The following is a 26,102-nucleotide window of genomic DNA, read 5'->3' on the forward strand; positions in this document are numbered from 1 at the left end:
ATGTTATATAAAACAAGTAGGAAAAGGAGTAGGGTGAAGGTGCGCATATCATCTCGAAGGGCCCTCAAAGGTCTGTTGGTTGTGCCATATACGAAGTCATGGTTAGGCCTAAGAAGTTTTCTTCGCATGGTGTCAATGTCTCAAGTCTTGCGGGCTCTTTGCTTCTGAAAATCACACAAGGTTTCATGGGCGGGTAGGGTGAAAGGGTTGCCAAGATACTCATTGATGGCATTGCGGTCAAAACGGATGGTTTTTCCGCGTACCATAGTGGTAAAAGAGAATGGCTCACCCTCAGATGGGTAAGCATTTGCATAAAATTCTCTCACAAAGGTAGAATTGAAATATTTTGGTGGGTCAATAATTCTACCCCAACGCCTATCATTGATGATTGTTGCAAACCTCTCATAGCTGCCATGCTCAAAAATCTCGAATTTCCTTTCATTCCAAATCTTTTTCTTTTCAAGTATTTGGTACCGCTCAAATTGCTCCGGTCCACGAAACCTGCTGGGGTCAAAGGCTGGGTGCGATGAACTTGCCCCAGTCTTTTGCTTCTTTCCGGTGCTAGCTGCGGGTCTTTTTGGTGCCATTCCTGAAATTACTTCGAAAAACCACATAAGTCTAAATTTCCGGTTATGAAGTAACAATTAACACAAGGGTTTTGCAAGATGCACTTTAGCAGACAACAACTAAACACACACAGAGAGTTTAAATTTAGGGTTTAAAATTTCAATTTCTTGAAACAAATTTGTAGCATGTGTGAACAAATTTACACAAAAGAAATTCAAAAGCAACTTATTTATTCACAATTGTTCACAATTTTGTCAAGAAGAATTTCAACATGAAGAGATTTAAATTTGTGTACCCTAATTCATTGAAGAACATACATGGCTACCCACAATTTCATCAAAATTTTCAAACTATCTATACAATTATGCATCTTTCTACCCATAATATCATGCATCTTTCACTATGAACAAAAATGATAAAAATTGAAAATTGAAGTTAAACTTCTGCATACCTGAGTGATGGAGATGCACAAACTGAAAGTAGAAATGAATGGGGTAGTGGGTGTTGTCTTAGATTTGAGATGGTGAAGGATGGAGATGGTGGTTTTGAGAATTTTGTGAGAAGAGGGAGTTAGAAAAGTGGAATTAGGGTTGAAAAGGGGGAGATTCGTACTCCCCTCTGATTTTGTGGAAGTGGGATGTGAGGTGGCATGTGAGGTGGCCAAAAATGGCCAGCTGTCACTTAATTAAAAAAACTGCAGATTTCGCACTGTTCGCTTAGCGAATGGATTATTCGCTTAGCGAACACACACCAGAAAAAAATTTTCTGCATAATTAGCCTGCTGTGTCTGGCCAACTTGCTTCCTTCATAACAAAAGTGTTTAATGCATGCTAAAACTCATAAATACTTACAAAATTGGGTTGCCTCCCAACAAGCGCTTGTTTTACGTCATTAGCTCGACGTTCTTTTTGGAGCTTCAAGGATCGGAAAGTGGGATTTTGGTAGTGCCACGATCAAATTCACCACCAAAATAGAGCTTCAATCTTTGACCATTCACAGTCCATGTGTCATTGGTAGCTGGATCTTCCAACACAACTGCACCATATGGTTTCACTTCACGGATTTTGAAAGGACCGGACCATTTGGATTTAAGCTTTCCCGGAAATAACTTCAATCTTGAGTTGAAAAGCAAAACCATTTGGCCTGGCCTGAATTCTTTGTTGACAAGCCGTTTATCATGATAGCTTTTGACCTTCTCTTTGTACAGCTTAGAAGATTCATAAGCTTGACATCTCAATTCATCCAACTGTTGAAGCTGAACTTTTCTTTGCTCTCCGGCTTGGCTTTCATCAAAATTCAAAAATTTCAAAGCCCAATAGGCTTTATGTTCAAGTTCGACCGGAAGATGACATGCCTTACCATATACCATCTGAAAAGGCGTAAGGCCTATTGGTGCTTTGAAAGCAGTTCGATATGCCCATAATGCCTCGTCTAACTTCAATGACCAATCTTTTCTTGATGCGGATACAGTTTTTTCCAGAATTTTCTTTATTTCACGATTCGAAACTTCTGCTTGTCCGTTGGTCTGAGGATGGTATGGTGATGCTACTTTGTGCTTGACTCCATAATGCTCAAGTGCTTTGGCTAGTGGAGAATTGCAAAAATGTGATCCTCCATCACTGATAAGCACACGAGGAGTTCCAAAACGAGTGAAAATGTTTCTTTTTAGAAATTTTATCACCGTTTTGCCATCGGCTTTTGGTGACGCAATTGCTTCCACCCACTTAGACACATAATCTACTGCCACAAGAATGTATTCATTTGAAAATGATGATGGAAAAGGGCCAACGAAATCAATACCCCAGCAATCAAATACTTCAACAACATGCATGTTTTGAAGTGGCATTTCATTGCGCCTTGAAATTCCACCAATTCTTTGACAGTTATCACATCTCCGAGCATGTTCATAAGTGTCTTTGAACAAACTCGGCCAAAAGAATCCTGACTGCAAAATTTTTGCTGCTGTTCTCTCTCCATTATAGTGACCTCCATATGGTGAGTTATGACAATGCCACATGATGCTTGTGGCTTCCTCTTTGGTAACACATCTCCTCAACAGGTTATCTGCTCCAATCTTAAACAAATAAGGATCATCCCAAACATATTGATTTGCTTCACGGAGGAACTTTTTCTTTTGGTGCCAATTGAAATCATCCGGTATTAATCCAGATGCTTTGAAATTAGCCATATCAGCAAACCATGGCCTTTCTTGCACCATAAGCAGTTTTTCATCGGGGAATTCTTCAAGAACCTCACGTTCATGTTTGGTCACCTCATTGTTTACAAGTCTTGATAAGTGATCAGCTACCAAGTTTTCTGTTCCCTTTTTATCTTTTATCTCAAGATCAAACTCTTGTAGTAAGAGCATCCACCGAATGAGTCTCGGCTTAGAATCAGCTTTTGTAATCAAATACTTGATAGCTGCATGGTCAGTGTACACAACAATCTTTGAACCAATTAAATAAGAACGAAATTTCTCAAGTGCATACACTATAGCAAGCAATTCTTTCTCGGTTGTTGCATAGTTAACTTGTGCATCATTTAATACTTTGCTTGCATAGTGTATAGCATGAAAGATTTTGTTCTTTCTTTGTCCAAGGACTGCACCAACTGCATAATCACTAGCATCACACATCAATTCAAATTCGAGTTTCCAATCGGGTGCTATGATTATGGGTGCAGTCACCAATCTTTCTATCAATTCATCAAAAGCAATTAAACATTCATCATCAAATTTAAAAGACGTACCTTTGTTAAGTAAATTGCTTAATGGTTTGGCAATTTTGGAGAAATCCTTGATGAATCTTCGGTAGAAACCGGCATGACCTAGAAAACTTCTGATTCCTTTGACATTTACCGGAGGAGGGAGCTTTTCAATGACCTCCACCTTTGCTTTATCCACTTCAATACCCTTGGAAGAGATTTTGTGACCAAGAACAATACCTTCGGTCACCATGAAATGACACTTCTCCCAATTAAGAACCAGATTCGTTTCAACACACCGCTTCAGTACGGTGTCCAAATTCTTCAAGCAATGTTGGAATGACGGACCGAACACGGAGAAATCATCCATGAACACTTCGATGCATTTCTCGATCAAGTCAGAAAAAATTGCTTGCATACACCGTTGAAATGTTGCTGGTGCATTGCACAATCCGAAAGGCATTCTTCTATAAGCAAAAACACCGAAAGGACATGTGAAAGCTGTTTTTTCATGATCCTCGGGGTTGACTGAAATCTGATTGTACCCCGAATAACCATCCAAAAAGCAATAGAATTCTTGACCTGACAATCTTTCTAACATTTGATCCATGAATGGTAATGGAAAATGATCTTTTCTGGTTGCTTTGTTGAGTCTCCGGTAGTCTATACACATCCGCCAACCTGTGACTGTTCTTGATGGTATCAACTCATTCTTGTCATTTGTGATTACCGTCATCCCACCTTTCTTTGGGACCACCTGGACCGGACTAACCCAAGCACTGTCGGAAATCGGATAAATCATACCAGCTTCAAGTAATTTCACCACTTCTTTTCTTACAACCTCCTTCATTGTTGGATTCAAACGACGTTGGGGCTGTGCAACTGGTTTATAATCATCCTCCATCATGATACTATGCATACAATAAGATGGACTAATACCTTTTAAGTCGGATAATGCCCATCCTATTGCTTCTTTGTTGTTTTTCAGCACTTGAATCAGACTTTCTTCCTCACCTTTTGATAGAGAACTGCTGATTATTACAGGTTTTTGATTGTCATCCCCAAGGAAAACATACTTGAGGTGTGATGGTAATGTTTTCAGCTCAAGTTTTACTTCTACCGGCTTTCCATCCTCCTTCAACTCGTCAATCTCTACTTCAGGTTGAGGTATTTCTTCAAAAGCATCAAGTTGCTTCAAGAAGTCCTCAATTTCTTCTTCTTTCTCGGGGTCAAGTGCTTCGAAAGCGTCTGTCAAGGCCTGTTCAAGAGATGAAGGTCTATGTGCTTGCTTTCTTACATCTAATATGGCTTCTTCAGTTGCATCAAGTTTGAAGCACATATCTTTCTCATGTGGATGCTTCATAGCTTCCCACAAATTAAAACTAACCTCCTCATCTTGAACTCGAACTTTCATCACCCCGTCATCAATATCAATCATCATACGAGCTGTTTTCATGAATGGCCTTCCAAGAATTAATGGAACATCATCATCTTCTTCAATGTCCATCACCACAAAGTCTATAGGGAACATAAACTTATCAACTTTTACAAGAACATCTTCAGCCATTCCCGATGGACGAGTGATGGATTTATCAGCAAGTTGCAACGTCATTCTTGTACGGGTGATGTCAAGACCACCAACCCGTTGAATCACCGATAAAGGAATAAGATTGATGCTTGACCCTAGATCAATAAGGGCTTTTCCAACATTCACATTACCAATGGTGACTGGCAACGTGACTCTCCCCGGATCTTTTTCTTTTGTCGGAAGGGTTCGTTGAATAATGGCACTACAGCTTGCATCAAGTTGAATGACTTCATCATCATTGTATTTCCTCTTTTTGGTAAGGATTTCTTTCATAAATTTTGCATATGTTGGCATCTGCTCTAAGGCTTCGGAAAATGGAATGTTGATTTGCAATCTTTTAAAGATATCCATAAACCTTGCATACTGCCTTTCTTTATCCTTCTTTGATGGAGCATGTGGATAAGGCAGATGTTGAGGTAAACTACTCTTTTCTTTTCTCAATTCAACCTCCTTCTCTCCCTTCTCTGCAATTTTTTCATTTTTTTCTGTTTGTTCATTTTTTTCTTTTTCAACTAATTCTTCCTTTTTATTCTTTTCTGCTTCATTCTCACTTTCTCCTTCCTCCTCTTCATCTGCTCGTCTCATAACCTCCTCTTCCTTCCTCAAATTATCACCTATTCCCTTGCCAACTTCCTTACCGCTTCTTGTTGTAATTGACTTGCATTGTTCTTTTGGATTCGGTTCGGTGTTGGCTGCAAATGATCCTCCTTGATTTTTGTTATTGGCCATTTCTTTTGCTATTTGACCAATCTGAGTCTCAAGATTTCTTAACACCGCATCATTGCCTCTTTGGTAGACTTGAGTTTCTTGCACAAACTGATTTTGTTGTTGATTCATCAAATTTTGTTGTTGATTTTGTTTGGTCTGCGTCTCAATGAATGATCTCAAAGCTTCTTCCAAACTTGCATTCTGAGTTTGTACTGGTGGTTGACTGTAGCTTTCATATTGTCTTTGCCTATTTGATGAGCCAACATCTTGTCTCCAACCTTGACCATAGTTTGAGTTGTTTCCCCTTTGATAGCCAGCATTATTCGGATACTGACTCTGTCTTTGTTGATTTGCCATGAAGTTCACCTCTTCATGAGACGGAGGACAATGACCAGTTGGATGATCTCCGGTGCATAATTCACAAGATGCTACTTGCTTTGCTTTCCCCGATCCTTCTTGAAGAGTCATCAACTTTGACATTTGTTTGGATAACTCCTCCACCGTGTTGGTAAGAAGCTTATTTTGAGCCAATACAGCATCTGATGGATCAAGTTCAAGAATCCCAGGCTTCCTTTGAGTTTTGCTGCGTTCACTTTGTCGATCACTAAGTGACATTTTTTCAATGATAGTCGTAGCATCTGCAGCACTTAATGATAAAAGAGAACCACCTGCTGTTGCATCTAAAAGAAGCTTTGAATCCTGCAGAAGACCATTTCTAAAAATATGAATTTGGGTTAGTTCATCAAATCCATGATTAGGGCATTTACGCAGCATTGCTTTGTATCGATCCCATGCTTCACATAGAGTTTCATTGGAGCCTTGAGAAAACACCGCGATTGATGTCTTTGAATCCATGAACTTGTGATGCGGAAAGAATCGATCAAGAAACTTTTCCTCCAATGTATTCCAATTGGTCATAACTTGAGCCGGCAAATCAAGGTACCAATCTTTGGCTTTCCCTATCAATGAATGAGGGAACATTCTCATAAACACTGCTTCCTCCTCTGCTTCAGGGGCTCCAAGTGAACCGGCTATTTCATAGAACTTCACCAAATGATTGTATGGATCTTCATGTGATAAACCTGTAAAAGGGTTAGCATATAACAGTTGCAAGAGACCGGTTTTCATCTCCGTCTGTCTTGCACCTCTGGGAGGTCTTGCAAGATGAGCAAGCCTTCGTGGACTGTTGTGACATGGCCTCATACCGGCACCTTCGTTACGTGGCGGATCTTCAGCCATCTCTTCGGCTATTGAGGATGTTGAAGAAATAGAAGCAGAATTTTCTTCTTGCAGCCTCTTTTGTTTGGCTAATTGTTTCCTTTTCTTTCTTTGACTGTTATTCCTTCGAGCTGTTCTTTCGATTTCTGGATCAAACAGTAAATTCTCTGCAGAAATCTTTCCTCGCATAAACAGGACAACAACCTAACCAGACAAGTTAGCGTGCACAAAAGATAACGAATAGTAACAAAATTGCTTAAAACGATAGAAATTGCGATTAAACAACTAATATCAAACGCCAGTCCCCGGCAACGGCGCCATTTGATGAAATACAAAAGTAAGTATTTTCGTTATATCGTATCCACAGGGACTAGTGCGATATCAATTGTACATACACAAATTCCATGATTCTAAGTGCGGGTTTGTGTTGATTTGGTTTCGTAACATAAAATTGCGATAAAAGTGCGTGATAAACTTTTAAGATAAAAAGTTGTTGGAATTGGCTTTCATCAAATCATTCACATGTATCAGTTAACTATTGATATATATATTTCATTTACCAATCAATATCGTCACGTATTACTCGTTGATCATATCCGTGTCCGGAATATGTCTTGAAATCTATTGTATCTATTAACTTTCCGATGTCTCGAATCATTAATCGATAAAATAGCATTAAGCTCTACTACTTTAAGTGACTATTAAATCTCAAAATCTATGTCTAAACTTTGAATTTTAACAAGTGATTATCCTATCTTTGATTCAAATAACATATGTCTATATCATTTAAATCTTTTAATAAAAGCATGAAAACAAGGACATCACTAATAATGATTGATAAATAAAACACATATAGCAAGGTTAAACTAGATTCATGATCATAATTCAATTACATCCAATCCCAACAAAAGAGATTTAGCTATGAATAGCCATGATAAACTTACAAAAGAGTGAAGATGAGAAGGATTGAAAAACCATTGGGCTTGATTTCTCAAGTTGTGTGGAATCCACCTTCAAAGCCTCACTAACAAGATATATCTATGAAAATAGTGTTTTTCTATCTGATATTATCTAACTTGATGTTTTACAAAATGATCTGAAATGCTATTTATAAACTTCTGAAAAAAGCCTATTCGCTACGCGAATCCTTGTTCGCTACGCGAAGAAGTTGCTTAGTTGAAGAGGTTTGCTGACACGTGTATTTAGCTGTGACTCATCCTATGCTCGCTAGGTGTTCGCTGCAGCGAGCTTATTCGCTGCATGCTCGCTGGGTGTTCGCCAAGTACCTTGGACTCCCTGCCTTCGTTCGCTTTGTGTTCGCTGTGGCTTCGCTGTAGCGAGTTTGTTCGCTGCAGGTTCGCTGGGTGTTCGCCAAGTACTATGAACTCTCTGCCTTCGTTCGCTGCATGCTCGCTGCAGCGAATGCTTCAAAATTTTGTTTCTTTTCTCTCATATCAGCATGAACCTAACAAAATGGTTGGATTTGATAATTCTTGCACAATTTCTTAGTACACACTATATTTACATCAAAAGTGATTTATATTCCAAGGATTTGTATTCAATAAGTGCTTTTTAAACATGCATTTTAACCAATATTTAGCACTTATCAAGTACATATATCAACAACACGCACATGAAGCTTCATGTTTGATAAAATCAATAGCTCGTGACATGATTTTGTATTACTATGTGTAACAAATGTTCAATATGGAAAATCAAATAAGAATACCAAAAAACAAAAAAAATCCGAATGGTTTGGTAGAAACAATGAAGTGAAACATAAATGAAAGAAAGTTGGAAGAGGGATAATGATTATATAGTAGAAGATTATATTGTAGAAGAAATAGAATAATAGAAAGTTGTAGACTTGATCATCTCCTTCCCAATTCTCTACATCTTTCTCCTTCCTCTCCATTTTTTTTTATTCTATCTCTTTCTTAATTTCAATCTCTCTCATCAATAAAAACAATAAGAGAGAGTATTTTAAGAGAAAGATACAATTTGGTAGTAGATAATAGATAGTGTGGGGAATTAGATTCCCTCTTAATTTTTTGTCCAACCCTCTCTCATTTTGTTGATCCAATAGTTGATTGTCCCATAAATAAAAAAGAACATAATAGAAGAAAGAGAAAAAAATAGATGAATGATTCATATTAAAGTAGGATGGACAACATGAGAGAAACGACTCTATAGAGGATCAAAATCCTTTACGGTTGAATTTTACAACTGGGACATTTCAGAAAAATTATCCTGAGAAAAACAATTGTACAGAAAAGACCTGATCTCAAAAAACAAAAGTTAACCTAAAAAAATAAAAATCAACGAGCTTCTCTTAGAATGCAGCTTTGCTCCTTTTTCCTTGGCTCCTTTTCTTCCTTTTGATGGTGCATTATCTAAGACATGTGACAAAAATAATTAAAAGTTAGAATTAAATATGTTTTAATAAAAAAGGCTTAAATGCAAATTTACCCCCTCTTTTGAATAAATCGGAATTTTGCCTCTTGTTTTAAAATTCAAAAATTTACCCCCTATTTTAAAAAACTGAATTTTACCCCATATTTTATAATTTTTTGGATTCCCCCCAAATTTTTTACAAAATCTGCTTCCGAACTTCAACTTCAAAGCTTCGCACAAAACTCAATTTGGGTCAATAATTCACCAAACGGATACCAAAATGACCGTAATCGAGTTAGCTTTCCACAAAATCAAACTCCACTAAATTTGGAGTTACAGAGATATATTAATTACCGTTTTAGTGAAGGTTTGTCCAACTACTAATTCTGCAGAAATCTGCTTATGACCTTCAAATTCGACATCATATACTGAATTAATCGTAACTCCAAATTCGATGAAATTTAAATGCGAACACGGGTAATTTCGTTAGCTTTTCAGACATGTAAATCTTATTCAAAACTGAGCTACAGGGTGAGAGACATGACGAAAATACTAGTAGTAGTTCCATACGATAATTAATTTGGACAAACCTTAACTAAAACGGTAATTAATCTTTTTGTAACTCCAAATTTAGTGGAGTTTAATTCTGCGGAAAACTAACTCGATTACCGTCATTTTGATAACATTTTGTTGAATTATTGATCCAAATTGAGTTTTGTGCGAAAATTTGAAGTTGAAGCTCAGAAACAGATTTTATACAAAATTTGAGAGCAAAATCCAAAAAATTATAAAATAGGGGTGTAAAATTCCAATTTGAAAATAGGGGGTAAAATTCCGATTTATTCAAAATTGGGGTAAAACTGCATTTAAGGAAAAAAAATGCTTCTTGTTTGTCTGAGTAAATCGGCTTCTTCATCTTCACCTTATTGTTGCTCTTCCTCTCGCCGCTGCCCCTTCCCTTCTCCCCCTCACATTCATTGTTCTTTCCCTTTCTTCCACCCTTCAGTATCATTCTGTCACCCAACGGACCCTATCTAGCCGCCGTACCTGGCCGCTGCCGCTACTAGGGGTGTGCATGGTTTGGAAACCACACCAAACCACACCTAATTGATGGTTTTGGTTCTAAACCAAAACCATTTTAATGAGAAACCGGTTATTTTTTAAAACTAATTTGGATTTGGTTATTAACCGGATCGAAACCAATTTATAACCGGTTTGTAATAAAATTTAGGTTATTCACATGATCCAATTTTAAATAGGGTTTTTACTTAAACTAATTTTTTTTAATTAGTTGATTAAAAAAAATAGATTTATTAATTATTTTAAAAACATAATTTTTCATTAATTTTATGATTGAATTGGTTTATAATCAACCCACAAAGTTTTTTTTTTCTAAACCCAAATTAGTTTTTACTTAGCCGAAAACTTGTTATTTATATTGTTTTGAAAAAAATTATTATTTAAAAAAAGAGTAATTTTTAAAATTAAAAAAATCTGATTTTTAAATACAAAAGAAACTAATATTTATTATAGGAAAAAAAATTAAAATACAAAATTTTTGAAAAACTAAAAACATTAAAAACTGATTTTTTAATTATTTAAAAAAAACGATTTTTTTAATTATTTAAAAAAAAACTGATTTTTTTAATTATTTTTTAAAAAAACTGATTTTTTAAAAACTAAAAACATTAAAAACTGATTTTTTAATTATTTTAAAAATAATTATTAAAAGTCTGATTTTTAAAATAAAATAATAATAAAATAGTATGGGTGGTTGGTGGTGGCCGACCACCGGAGCGCCGTCGCCGACAGCTAGGGTTGGGAACAGGCCAGAGCCTGGCCTATGATTTTTTTTCAGGCCTGAGCCTGGCCTGTGGCCTATCAAATGTTATTTTTTTTGGCCTGACCTGAGCCTTTTAAAAGTCTGGCCTGACCTTGTAGCCTGTTTAAAAGCCTGTGTTACATTAAAACTTCTCTATATAGTTTTTTTAAATAGGCTAAACAGGCCTTAAAAAGTTCACATTTAAATTTTTATAATTTCTACAACATTAAGAAAAAGCTAATAATATGATTAACACAATAATTAAAAACTAATAAAATAACAAATACGATTACGAAAAGTCGCAATAATTAAAAGCTAATAATATTTATATAAATAATATTTTTTTATAAGATATAAATAATAATATTATATAAATAATAATTATTATAAACAGACCGGCCTATCAGGCTTCGTAGGCCTTTGTAGAAGCCTAAGCCTGGCCTATTTATGTAAACAGGCCGTTTTCAAAGCCTAAACCTGACATTTTAAATAACCAGGTCAGGCCAGACCAGGCTTATACAGGCCAGGCTGAAGGTCCCTGTAGGCCGCCTGGCCTATTCCCAACCCTACCGACAGCCGCACCGCTGCCGGAAAACCGCCGGCCGGAGCGCCGCCGCGCCGGCCACCGGTGGTCCGGTGTTGACCGCCGTGCTGACCACCGGTCCTCCACCACATCTTTTAATTAATTATTTTATTATATAATAAAGACTTTTATGTACCAAAAAAAATAAATTTAAAAAATTGAAAATTGGGCCTGAATTAGCTATTGAGCCTGAATTTTCAAACCAATTCCAAACCAAATTACAAAATGTGGTTATGGTTTATAATTGGTGTTTTTTTATTGGAGTGGTGTGGTTTTTTTTTTTAAATGGATTTTGCAAACTAAGGGTACGTTTGATTCGCTAAAAATAAGGGATTGGACAGGACAACTGTAGTTGTACTGTGTTTGATTGTAAAACTGTTTCAGGAACTGGACAAACTGGGAAGCAATGGACAGGACAAAAACAGAATTTTTTGTACCTCACTAAACCACAGCACAACTTTTTGTCCGCAGTACAAGTTGTCTAAAATGCCAAAATACCATTTTATTAACAAAATATCGTATGTACCCTTTAACAAATCAAACACACCCAAGATTGGATATGGATTGATTAGTAATTTGGTTAAGGATAACCAAATTTTTTGCACACCCCTAGCCGCTACCACCACCGGTGACCGAAAATAAGGAAAACGAAATTCAAGGTTAGTTTGCTAATTTCTTCTTACTTCCTCACTGTTTATTTACTAATGTGTGGAAATGTTTGGCACAAGTTGAAATTTGATAATGCTTTCTAAATAATGTTGTTGTTTGGTGTTGATACTTATTCAATTTGATAAATTTGCTAATAAGGTTGTTGTTGATACTTCATTGTTGATGCTTCGTGTAAATAAGTATTTAAAGAAACTGAGTGTTTAAATAAGTATATGAAGTAATTAGTTATGAAGGAATGTTTCCACATATACAAATAACAGCAAATTTGTGAACAGGGCTAATGTTAGGTTGTGATTGAAATTGAACAGAATAATGGGATTAAACAAGATTATTTTTGTTAATGCTTCCTACAATGTTGCAGAAATGATCAAGAACAATGAGAAATTCCAGGCTCCAAATTCTATGTTAGTAACAAAGATGAATGATTATTTTTTATGTTAGCAACAAAAGTGAATGACTATTTTTTTATGTTATTGATGTTATTTACACATTAAATAGAGGACTATTTTTTTATTAGGGTCATTTTTATTATTCTATCCAGGCCTCCAAATAGTCGGGACCTGCCTGGGCTCATATGAAAGCAACGTAGAGACCTGAGATTGAATCCGGGATTCCCCACATTACTTACTGTTTGGCATAAAATTTTTTGTAGATCACCACAGCACCAAAAAATGAATGTCATCGGCGACTTGCCATCACTCAAGAGTTCACCGGCAAAGTGTGAATGAGCAGTGCCTCCACAGAATCCATGCTTTCACCTCATCTTTTTTTGTTATGACCAAGTAAAAGCTCATCACTTCAATTTCTGCACGCTCACTGTGCTTGCGGTTCGTGTTTCAAACATCATGCTTCTACATTTCAAATCATTTCTGTTGTCATCGTCACGAAGAGGAATCACAAGGAAAGTTTGTTCTGTACGAACCATGTGTTCGTACCGAGAGGATCTAGAAATGAAAGATTTACTTGACTACATTGATTCGTTGAAAAATTACGAGAAATCAGGGGTTCCCACAGGGGCAGGCACTGATTCTCACGACGGGTTTGATCTTGGTAGAATGAGACGCCTAATGGATCGATTTGGGAATCCTCATTCCAAATTTAAGGTTCGATCTCTCACTCTCTCTAAACAGGAAATGATTCTTGAAAATAAATTATTTTGATGTCAAATACTTTGATTTTTGCTTGTAGTTTGAAATATGTGTATGTTGTAGAATACAAAAACTAAGTGAGCGATAGAGATATATGGTGTGTCTGGTTTTTTATGTTCAACTAGCATAATGTATTGCATTAGAATTTTAAAGGATTCTAAAAGAGTTTTTGTGATAAGAGTCTTGTATATTCAAACAAGATTTTTATGTAATCTAAATTAGCCGTGGTATTCAATTAGGACAATTACGATTTTTTAAAGTAGGTGTACAAAAGTAGTGATTTTCAATTAAGACTTACAATTTTTTTTTTGTAGTATTAGTCTTTTTTCAATTTTTGAAGGATTATTTTGTGAAGTGGATTTTATAAGATTTTGTTGGACCTTTTGGTGATAAAAAATCTAACCATGTCACGTTGGGATCCTTGATATTGCAAGTATCAAGATCAAATGCAGTCTCAATCGCAGCCGTGCTGTAGTCTCTAGCACATAGAAAACCATGATGTTGATTTGGATTGCAGTCGTAGACCTTTATTTCAAACTTTGCCTGCTACCAGTGAAACAGTTGTGGTTTTGACCTTAGCAATAATTGATAGGACCCATGATCATAAAAGGCCAACTGGATATGGAAGCGCTGAGCTGGTAAGTTAGTTGGTGAGAGGGAGTGTATAAGGGGGTGCGAGAGAGGAAGAGCAATTCATTCAGTATCGGTTGAGCCTCGATCAAAATGCCATTAGTGTCTTTTCCATTAGCTTTGGTGTGCTCCTTTTAGCTGTCATTTTGGGTCAGGAAGAAAATAAACCTTATTTATAAGGGTCATTCATGCATATGTAGCTCGTTCATTCAATTTTATGTAGTTGAAGTAAGTTATAATAAGCATTTTAGTTACTGGCAATTAATTGTAGGCTGTTCATATTGCTGGGACAAAGGGAAAAGGATCAACAGCTGCTTTTATATCTAATATTCTGAGGACTGAAGGTTATTCTGTTGGTTGTTATACTAGGTGAAGTATCTTTATCATCTAAGTTTTTTTTATAATTTTTTTTTATTTACTTTTATATAACTGCAACAGCTTGCAATTTTGTCTTCAAACCATAATTTCTGTATGATTGGTATATCATTGACGGCAGGCTTTATTTTTCTCGAGCAGTCCACATATCCAGACTATCAGGGAACGCATTCTGCTAGGAAGATCAGGTGATCCTGTTTCGGCGAAATTGCTGAACAGTCTCTTTCATAGGATCAAGCAGGATCTTGACCAAGCAGTGAAAGCAGAAAATGGTTGCATAAGCCATTTTGAGGTATTGAACTGTGGAATATTGTTATCGAATTGTTGTGCTAAATTAAGAAGTTAGTTTGATGAGATTTTGTTGGAAATTTTGTGTGAATGCACATTGATTAAGAATAGGTTAGCGTGGACAATGTAAGTGAATAGGACTATTGTTATAATGTAGTTGCAACTTGCAAGTTCATTATCGTTGTTTGTCACATTGATCCAGATCTTATTGTTCGGTTCCCCTCTTTCACCACGTAGCAAGTGATTCCATGTGACCAATTGAGAGTTTAGGATTTTGTTCTACTGGCCACTTTAGCTCTCCTGTTTGTTCTGTTAGATTGTTGCATTTCTACTTCTTTCTAGTTATTAGTCAGCTTTACTGCTAGAAAATATAGCATTCTAGTGAAATCCAGGTTGATATGTTATCTTGTTTATATGTTTACTCTGTAGTTTTATATGGATATTTAATATACGTCATAAGTTATGATAACTTAAATCAATTAGGGAAATGTTTCAGGTTTTCACCGCCATGGCATTCATCTTGTTTGCTGATGAGAAAGTTGACATTGCGGTTATTGAGGTCTGTTATCTATTTTACTTCATTCAGCAACCTGCTACAAACTTAATATCAAATGATTCTTCTGATTTTTCTGTTGTTATCTTTCCCACTAAAAGAATCTTGAGTTGAAGTTCACTTTTACTGGGTCCAGCTAGTGCATTGGGGATTGGTTGAGTTTGTTAACATTGGTCAGATCAGTGTTGTTGATGGTGGACCATAGCGGCGGGCCAAAAACCCATCATATCGGCCGGCATGTTGCGTTGCCATATATGGCGCCATTTCGCCACCATCCTTCGCAAAATTGGCCATGGTGGAAAGCCAAAAACTTGCTATAGCCGACATTTGACAACACTGGGCCTGATTGGAACCTGAACTAGCTGTGTAGGAAAAAATGGAAAGGAGGGGGGATGGTAGGAAACAAATAATGTTAATAAAGAGACTCTGAAATTTCTGTTGCGCAGAGATGCAGGATCAGAGAGTGAATTCCCTTACAACATGTTGTCTTTACATCAAAGTAACTAAGTTAACTGACTTTTATTCCAACCTATCCCTGATCTGTTCAATTGCTGCAATAATCCAACTCCCAACTGACTACTAATGCAACCATTTTGTTTACCAACTAACCCGCTAGCCACTTTAGTGCTTACTACTGACCTTCAATGCCTTATTTTATTGTACAGGCTGGGTTAGGAGGTGCACGGGATGCAACAAATATTATATCAAGCTCTGGACTTGCTGCAGCAGTCATAACCACTGTAGGTGAGGAGCATTTGGCAGCTCTTGGGGGTTCGTTGGAAACTATTGCAACGGCAAAGGCTGGAATCATAAAACAAGGTTGCCCAGTTAGGTGTATCTCTCTATAGATCTCATATTCATGTTAATGTTATATGCTGAAATTCACATGGTATATCCATTTCTTGTAGTCATGAATGAATTTTTGTTATCACAATAACTTTCTGAGTGAATATTGACAAATGTAGATCCAATTCTTATGTTTATAAAACTAGCATTTTTTGTTTTAAAAAGGGGAGCCAATAATGATTAATGTAAAATATTACTTTTGTTTTCTTTTGTTAAGAGCCTCACCTTACAAGCCAGTTTTGTAGTGTCGAGTTAAGCCCAACTCCCAAAATTCTAAGATCTTTTAATCTATAGTCCTGTGACATTTTCTAAGAAAGATATTTAAAAGTGTTTTCAATTGCAGACCATGGAGAATAGCGGTCTGTTCAAATTCCTCTATGCTACTGCGCTATAGGCTACAACGCCTCTCTAGCTGCTATTTTACAATATTTTGTACTAAATAGTGTATTGTAGAAAAATAGCGACTTGTTCAAATACTCCAATGCAATAGCGCTGTTATAGCCACTATATAACAACACCATCAAAATGTTAGGTAAATTATGCATTTTTTAATGTTGTGACAGCAACATTTTTTATGAATGATGTCAATCGTTTCTTTTCTTGTATTGTTTCTATGTAATGTATAAATATACAGATTTTGAAATTCATTTATTCAAGCAGAAAATTGAAAACCCATATTCTAAATTTACTGTTACTTTTTAACTTGTATATTTGTCAATTACTTTGTTTTAAATATTACTTTGATAGAGGCTCATTTTCTCCTTTAAATTTTGCTGACTAAAATATACATATCAGTTGGTGTTGGGTGGACCGTTTCTACCTCATATTGAGCACATTATTCGAGACAAAGCAGTTAACATGGACTCCCCTGTGGTGTCGGCATATGACTCTGGCAATAACTTAGCTGTGAAAAGTTTCAGCATACTAAATGGCAAGCCTTGCCAAACATGTGATATAGAAATACAAACTGTCAAGGACTTGAGACTGGTAAGAGCTTGTACTCTATAGCTTTCAGTGTTTTTTCAGTATAGCTAATGCAATCCAAGCCACTGAGGCTTGGTCGGAATATTGGTAACATGTGCAATTTTGGATTTAGCATTCTTTAAATTTGAAGTAGTTAGGTTTGTCAATTTTTTTTTTTGGAAGTAGTTAGGTAGTGTTTAGTGCAGGACATATTTTGTCTCCATTTAGACCACATTTCTGGGAAATTCATTCTTTCGAATGGAGTTTGTGGCAAAGTGTTGACAATCGTGTTTTGTACCATTCAATTTTTTTAGAATAATATTATGTATTTGTAAGTTTGTAACAAAATTTTATTTCCATATTTGGTTCAAGTGAATTATTCTCAGGATTATAGTCAACCTTTGTAAGAAATACAATTAAATATTAAAGTCTAGATGAGTTGTGTTTGCCAATAAATGAGGATAATATTGAAGTTGCAGTTGTGTCCCACATTGCCAAGAATCCCAGGCTAAACAATGCTTATATGTGTTTCTGCGCTCTTATCCTTTTAGCTTGGTTTTGGAAGTGAGATCCAAACACATATAACATTGTATCCGAGCTGGATTTTGCAGGCAATGTGATTTGACCCAGACCCACACTGTGTGTAAGGGTAGGTGTTGAAGTTGCATTTGTGCACCATATTTTTAAGGTTTCGAGGCTGTGCAATGCTCATTTAACAGATTATATGTGCTTGAGCATCCTCATCCTTTGAGTTGTTTTTTGAGGGTGAGATCGAAGTTAAACACATTTAATTTTACAGATAATATAATAACTTGACGACATATATTTTCCTATTTGCACAGGAAAGTTTTATTTCAACATTAAGGTTTTATTCCTACAAATGAATGTGGGCAACAAAATTCTATTTTTCATTCACAAATTTACTTTCTTGGGAATCCTCCGTTATGCACCTGAAGCTGTTTTTGTCTCTTGTACAAAGCACGAAAAACTTTTATTCTTTCTCAACTTTCCCAATAATGTAAACTGTAAACATTTTCTAATACCAAATACCATCTTAAACATATTCCGAAGATAACATTGATAATGTTCCATCATTACAACTTTTATTGGAGTAATAGTCCCACTAGAATGTGGTAATCTACAACAAAAGTAGGGAGTCCAAAATTATAACACAGTAATAGAGAACTTTTTGAGCTGCAATTGTCATGACATCACATGCCTTATATTGCATCATATCACTCATCCGAATGTTCAAAGAAGTGCATCCCATCTCTCTATCACTTTGCTGTGCTATTTTAACCGATTTTCTATCTATATTTTATTTTTGATAATGAGCAAGCTTATGAGCAATTTACTGAGTATAGCTATTCATGTAGTCCTGTAAGTTACATGATTTGAAGCTGCAAATGCCTGGTGCTCACCAACTTCAAAATGCAGCAACTGCAACTTGTGTGGCACTCTGTCTTCGTAATCTAGGTACACCTTTTCTAACTTATACTTGGCCTTTTCTTTTCTTGTAAACAGAATATATGGCTACTCTAGTTCAGAAGATACTTGTGGTTAATATGTGTGCTATGTGGTATAATTCCTCTTGTATTTCTGTGCTGACATTGCTCAAGTATTTTTGATTGCTCCAAATCAATTATTTTAAAGTTTTTCCTCGTGGCGCACTGGGTCTTGGGTTGCATACCTTTGAAATTCTACATTGTTATGTAATCAGCAAAATTTTCCAGTAAATTACCAGTTCATATTTCATATTGTTAAGCATTGATTTTCACAATTTTCTTTGCTTTGGTAATATGCTTCATTATCCCCTTGGTTATCTGATGATTAGGATGGAGAATTTCTGATGATTCTATTAGGCGTGGTTTAGAGCGTACATACCTCCTTGGAAGGAGTCAACTTCTAACATCTGACGAAGCCAAGGTCTTAGGGCTTACTGGAGCAACAATACTGCTTGATGGAGGTTGACTACTCTTCTCTTTTTATTACAATGTGGCATTAACTGATGACTTGGTTTTATTAGCAACAACATTGGGCTCATTTGGTTTTTTTTTTTGAACAAGTGGGCTCATTTGCTTTTGGAAAATTTTATTGAAATCATGTAAATTTTTTAAGGAAGGACATGCATGAAATCTGATAATTTTATATTGCAGATAGGACACACTGTTAATATTTATTTTCATATTGTCTGTTTCATGAGAGTGAAACCATCTGGTCATCTCACCTCAGCTCTTGACTCGAAGCGTGTGATTTTTGCTGGTTTGCCAAATTTGCTTAGTTTCTACTTCAAACTTTCTTGGGTCTTCAATCATATGATTTTCCTTAGTTAAGGAAGTTATTTCTACATGAAACAAGAGACAGAGCAGTAGTTTGAACAAAATATGTAAATGCTTTTATGAAGCATGCCAAACTAAATGAAATTTGAATGCCGAAATCATGAAAAATCTGATGCAAATTCAAATGCATCACCTGTTTGACAGTTTATGTTTGTAAAATCATGTAAAACGTGAATTCATAGTTATGATTGTGTAAATTCATCTTGTAGCCCACACCAAAGAATCTGCCAAAGCACTGATGAATACAATAAGGATGGCATTTCCCAAGGCTCGATTAGCTTTTGTTGTTGCAATGGCGTGTGACAAAGACCATGCAGGTTTTGCTAGAGAGATCCTCTCAGGTAAACTATGTTAATTGGACATTGTAATTAATTAAAATATCATATATAATTTCATAAAGTGGGGTCTGCCAGACTTTTAATGCAATATAAAGTTTGTTGATTGGGGGAATAAATATCAAGTTGATTTGATTCATGACTTCTAATGGTATCCTGTAATGCCTTTATTGGGAAAATGGTTTAACCATTGATTCAAAAATCAGTGAGCATAGATATATCAAACCACGAAGTCTTTGGAGTCACTCATTTTAAAGAAGTCAAATTACTTAAGCATACAAATCTAGTGTGAAATGAACGTATAAAACTAAAATGCTATCACATTTGTTCAGGTTCATATGTTGAGACTGTTATTTTGACCGAAGCTGCTATTGCTGGAGCTGTAACTCGAACAACACCAGCTTCTTTGTTGAGAGATTCTTGGATTAAAGCTTCTGAAGAACTTGGCATTAACATTTGTCATGAGGGAATGACAGAATACAGAGAATTATTTAAGGAACAGCCGGCAAGCTCTGAAAGCAATTTGAACGATGGTAAGACCATATTGGCAACTGAGTCTTCTTTAAAGGGTTGCTTGAGAATTGCAAATGAGATTCTAAACAGAAGAAGGGACGAAAAAGGTGTTATCGTTATCACTGGATCACTGCATATTGTATCCTCAGTCTTAGCTTCTCTTGGTGATTAATGATTTTTTTCATAAAGAAGCTAATTCCTTGCAATAGAAAACCAAACCAAACCAAATTTTGTAGTAATTTTCAAGAGCTACTTGTGTGACACCTCCTTGCTCTTCCCCTCTGGCAACTTCCCTTACCCCTTCAGTCCACCACCCTACACCTTTCTCCATAGAGCCCACCACCCTATACACCATCGTCGTTGCTTCTGGACCATGTGTTATTAAAATATTTTCTTTCAGTTTTATAGTTTCTGCAAATTAACAGTCAAACGTTTAATTATTTGATTTATATTTTAAAATTAGTTTTTGGAGATGTAATTTTTATTTAATTTGATGTTCGTACCAGAAACAGAGAAACTGGTTTCCTAGTGTTAAGTAAACAACAGATTTTAGAAACTAATCTGCAAACCTGCATATTTGTGCAAGAGTTTACTGATGATACACTATCAGTAATAGAAGGTCTCTATTTCTGTCACACAAAAAATAGGTCTCTCTTTCTGACATACCGTCAATTTTAAAACGCAGTTATCAGATTAGAGTGGAGTGATGAGACAAACAATCGATTATTTTATTTGATCCCGGTGTAATTAGTTTACACTAACAACACATTCTTTAGATCATTTGTACAAGTCCAAAACTAATATGTAGATGTACATATTCTATAGAAGTATTTGTGACAGTGAAAAAGGAAAGAAGGATATTATTATCTATGAAACAAAGGGACTGTATGTTATTTTGAAACATTAAATTATATGGTTAAATGTGGGGATAATACAAAAGCAGAAAACATCAATTATGAAGAAAGCATGTAGTCACTATCATGAAAAACAAATCCAATTCAAATTTTGGCTTTGTATGAAGTACATGCAACGAAAAATACCATCAATATTCAATAGCATTCAACGTTAATGTTGTGCTAAAATGTACGTACGCTTTTATTTTTCATATATAAGTAGGCCACATTAATGTGTTCTGTACAAGATTGTTTTTTTATATTTATGTGAATATTAAGACACAATTTGTAAAGGTTTACTCACTCTGTCCTACATATATTATATATTATGAAAATGAAAATTAATAGTATGTGAAATGGTTGCACATGAAATGTCAGGCACCTTTTCCTATATATATTATGAAAGGGACTAAAGATCTTCAAAATTATTAGCAACTATAAGACAAAATAGAACAACGGATGCATTCTTTTTTCTGTGTTATATAGTAAAATAATATGTTCCTTCTCCTGTTCCCACTTTTATTGTGACTGCATTTTCTCAACCACTATTGGTAGTTTCATAATTGCTGATGATCATCAATATAGATTAGCATTTAGCATGCAGCATTCTAATGAACCATATTTCATTTCTTTGTCTCATATTTCATTTAAACTTTATATGTTTCTTTAGCTTTTAATGAACCGCGAATTTCATGTCCATGAAATATATCAGTTTAGTAACAAGTATTGTTAACCCTATAATAAGGGATCAGTTTCAAATGCAGCTAGGATAGTTTTGAAAGATATGTTGGCTCAACGGCATGCGGAACAGCTCAAATTAGAACTTTAGACTTTAAAATTTTCCGTTTTAGTACGATGTTTGTTTTGATTTTTCATCTTAGTATGATGATTGTTTTGTCGAGATCGTAGAATTTGCTTCAATCCAAAACCACTGAAGTCTGAAGATTCAACAACTTTAGTGTCAAACGTTGCAGATCCCAAGACATAATTATTTCAGATATTTAAATTATGTCATCAATTGTAGACTTAAACATAAAGACATTTTATGCCATTAACTCGGATGTTTGTTTGCAAATTTTTTTTTTTATAAAAACTTTGTTCGGCTAATCATCCTTTTTAGTTTTTAACAAGTTTGAATATGTAATGATTTAATTGATGTATCCTACCAATTTAAATAAATGAATATTGTTGCGTTGTTTAGTAAAAAGAAACTCATTATTATTATTTTTACCTAAAACTTCACTCACATTAGAGTGTGCAATTCAAATTGAATTTAAACATGCATGATTGAAGCCAAGTTTAGCCGCCAACTGTCAAAGGAAATGGGATGGAGACATGGCCTGTACAAGGGTCATGGAAACATTACAGAATCAACAATGTGGTGTGGGACTCCCTATGGCAGAGAGAGAAAGAGAAACAGGGTTGAGATTTTAGAGCAGTAATGTTTTGCTCACACACATTTCGTGGGTAGTAATCAATGTGTTTTCAGATTTGGAAATCAATGTCTATGAACTTAAATATATATAGTTTTACAATTTTTATTTTATTTTTGAGATAAGTTTAACATGTCTTTGAGGCTAATTGTAAGGTTAGTTATCCCGTAAAAAGGTTAGTAGACCTTCCAAATTAGTCGATCCTCGGGTTGGATAACCGAATTTTTAAAGAAAAAGAAGAGATTAATGGAGTATGCATCAAAGATTTTATTACTCTTTGTTTTAAAAATTTATCCCATTTCGCATTTTACATTTTAAAAATAGAGACCAGATAATTTCTATTGTATATTAAAGTGGATATATGTTAACACCAAAATAAATATGGATGCTTAATTTGAATTTTCTTCACTACAACAACTCTAATATATCGATATTGTTATTAAGGGTCAAGTTTATGGTGGAATAGTTGGTTAAGTGGTGCACAGTACACAAGTCGTGAATAACACTATAACGAATACGAATTTTATAAAATTTACTATTGGATTGAAAATTTATATCATATATAGACCATCAATCTCAACTTTTACAGAAATTGAAAATAATTTGATATGTTATTGAGACGCATCAAGATTAACGGTTTATGAGTTTTTATTGAATACCGTTAATTTTGATGGGTCTCAACGGAAATCATCCATGTAATATAAACTTTCAATCCAACGGTGGATTTGTAAAATTTGTATTCGTTATAGTGTTATTCACGACTTATCCATTATTTTAGTCTCCGCCATTATTTTATCTCATTAGGTTAAACCATGTGAGGATTTTAATAAGGCAATTGATTTTCATTGTAACGATTGTTCCTTCGTGATGTTTGAGGGTGACTTCCTTTCAAGTGATGTCGTTGCATCCATTAGCTTTTAAAAAAAAGTTACCAACAAAACAAGATTCTATATGTTTTTTTCCCTATACAAATTATCTAATTTAGCTTTTTATCCCCATTAAAAAAAAGCACTTTTTAGTCTTTATAAAAATTTCCTGCAAAGATTTTTATTTTCCGTTTTTAAGTCAACATATATTTTTAAATTATTTTTTGCGAAAATATTTACAACATAAAAAAAGTTCCTCCACAAAATCAAATAACTCACAATTTGATTTTTAGGTCCAAGTTTTTGTTATTTTTATCTTGAGCTTTTGGTGTTTAAAAATTTCATAATTAATTACATTCATGTTAAAAAATTCTAAATTTTTTCAAAGAATTTTTAAAACTTTATCATAGAATAAAACTGTTTATAAAATAATTTTAAAGAGACTAAAAACATATTTAATCCTAACAATTTTTTTTGATTACCTAACCCTAACAAATACTAACAAAACTCTAAATAATGATACTATAATTCTTTTAATAAATCCAAATACAATAGTTTGTACATTTATTGGAATTCAATATAAAGTGCCTGAAAATTTACTTTTTATTAAAATTTTATTAATTTCTATAAACAAAAAGAGAGTTCCATCGCCAATACACGTCTATACACGTGTACGGTCTGATAGGACGACATCACAACAATTTTACGTTTCTAATGTATAGGGCAAGTAATTCTTCGTTTATAAATTTAGACTAAATTTTCATTCATTGTCTAACCAGTTTAATTTAAGTCCTAAAGTATTATGGAGCACGGAAGCCCTTCGTCTAACCACAATCGTTCAACAGCATCAAGCTCTGGTAAGCGCTCTAACCAACACAAAATATGTACGCTCATATCTTCGTTATTTTGAGTTGAGATGCTCTTATTTCTCAAAAGTAAAAAAGAAAAAGAAGAGAATCATTATATTTAAAAAGAATTATTGATACATATTTTAGTAATTCTATTTTTTTTTTTATTTCGGAAAAGATTGAAAAATGTACAAGTTTTTTATTAGTATATAGTTTATTTATCATAGGCGATTTTTAATTTTTACCCATAAAAAGGCGATCTTTAATTTCTTTTCAGAAATAAAGACTATCTCAATAATTGAAAATTGTACCGTTAATATTTTGCTAGTACTAGTATTTTTTCCCCTTAATTGGATTGTCAAAGCATTATTTTCCTCTTAGAGATCTACTAGAAATTGTGGTTTGATTGTGCATCATTTGAGAACCATCTTTGACAATGGGGAAATACTCATTAATAAAATTGTGGTTTGATCTATTTCTCTCAGTTTTATTAATCTTTAATATTTTACAATTGTTATTTATTGTTTTAGAGTGTGATATTGTAAACTTTGGATGCCAAATTTGATTTACATTAAAAAAAATTGAGATCTTGAAACTAATTTTGATGAGACAGATCTATGTATAAAGTAGTGAGAATTTTTTTTTCTAGAATTTTTGATATTATTATTCTATTTTAAACTGATGATATAAAAGAATAATATCACTAAATAAATAAATAAAGGTGACAAAAAGAAAACCAATAAGAAGTGAAGTGAGAGAAAATGTGGGGCAACCAAAGAAATAAGACAAGACACCACTCAGTACCTAAATTTTTTGCTTTACAAATTTCATTGTCGATCTATCTATTGATGCGAAACTAATATATATGCTTGTTTTTTTTCTTTTTTTGGGTACATATATGCTTGTTATTCTTAGCTGTAATAACATCATAGTTCTTGTTTTTATATAGTTATTTTTGAGAAACATGTACCTCCAAAAGAAGGCGAGGAAGTGAATATTCTCATTGTGCATTTGACAAGAATTATGCGGCGTGCTCTTCCCCGAAATGCAAAAATCAATAATGGTGCTAAGGAGTCGATTCAATTGTGCGTGTCCGAATTTATGGGCATTATCACAACTAAGGCTAACGAGCGATGCAAGGCAGAGCATCGAAAGATCATTACTGCAGATGATTTAATATGGGCCATGGAAAAGTTCGGCTTTGATGACTATGTCGGGCCTCTCAAGCTTTACCTAAAAAATTATCGCGACCATAAAGATCAGACCGGTGACATTTAGGTTTGATTGCTAGTGGTTCGAACGATGACAATACTAATGGCGAACATTGATATTCAATTAACGTGATAGCCTATGTACTAAGATGATGGTAAAAGGACTTATGCATGCATTTATGGAGTGAGAATAATTTTTCAATGGTTCATGTTATGGTTAAAATAATATGTACTTAAAACTTCATGACTTAGTGGCTGTGTTGGTTTCTTTTTCTTTAATTTGCCTTTTATTTTGTTTTGATTTAATTGGTGATCAAAATAAGTATTGAGTTTATGCATGTCAAAAACTTGAGAAGTATAAGAGGTTAATGTTGGTTTGGTTTTATTTTTTACTTACTTGGTTTTCATTTTCAAATTAATAAATAATTTATTTGATTTTTTAAAGTGTTATACATGAAACACCAAAAACAATACAATGTTTTTTTAATTATATTTTCTTAGCTAGCAATTCAAACTTAATTTGCGTAGCCCTATGACATGTATAACTATCAATCAAGCTCATAACTTACCAATAATCATTTGCACTCATCTTCTTAATAATCTTTTACA

The 26,102-nt window shown here is 34.5% G+C and overlaps 2 protein-coding genes across 2 annotated transcripts; both read left to right on the forward strand.

Moving 5' to 3' along the window:
- Positions 1 to 12,227: 12,227 nt before the first annotated feature.
- LOC123884174 (dihydrofolate synthetase) lies at positions 12,228 to 21,324 on the forward strand. The gene is made up of 11 exons (XM_045933204.1): positions 12,228 to 12,242; positions 12,905 to 13,355; positions 14,302 to 14,399; positions 14,547 to 14,697; positions 15,190 to 15,252; positions 15,912 to 16,073; positions 16,888 to 17,079; positions 18,432 to 18,531; positions 18,890 to 19,021; positions 19,604 to 19,735; positions 20,062 to 21,324. The coding sequence occupies exons 2-11, from the start codon at positions 13,098 to 13,100 to the stop codon at positions 20,412 to 20,414; spliced, it is 1,641 nt and encodes a 546-aa protein (XP_045789160.1). The 5' UTR covers positions 12,228 to 12,242; positions 12,905 to 13,097; the 3' UTR covers positions 20,415 to 21,324.
- Positions 21,325 to 24,236: 2,912 nt separating this feature from the next.
- Positions 24,237 to 25,560, forward strand: LOC123893138 (nuclear transcription factor Y subunit B-6-like). The gene is made up of 2 exons (XM_045943065.1): positions 24,237 to 24,291; positions 25,232 to 25,560. The coding sequence occupies exons 1-2, from the start codon at positions 24,237 to 24,239 to the stop codon at positions 25,558 to 25,560; spliced, it is 384 nt and encodes a 127-aa protein (XP_045799021.1).
- The last annotated feature ends 542 nt before the right edge of the window (positions 25,561 to 26,102 follow it).

The sequence above is a fragment of the Trifolium pratense genome, linkage group LG1 (assembly GCF_020283565.1).
Source record: "Trifolium pratense cultivar HEN17-A07 linkage group LG1, ARS_RC_1.1, whole genome shotgun sequence".
NCBI classification, from domain to species: domain Eukaryota; kingdom Viridiplantae; phylum Streptophyta; class Magnoliopsida; order Fabales; family Fabaceae; genus Trifolium; species Trifolium pratense.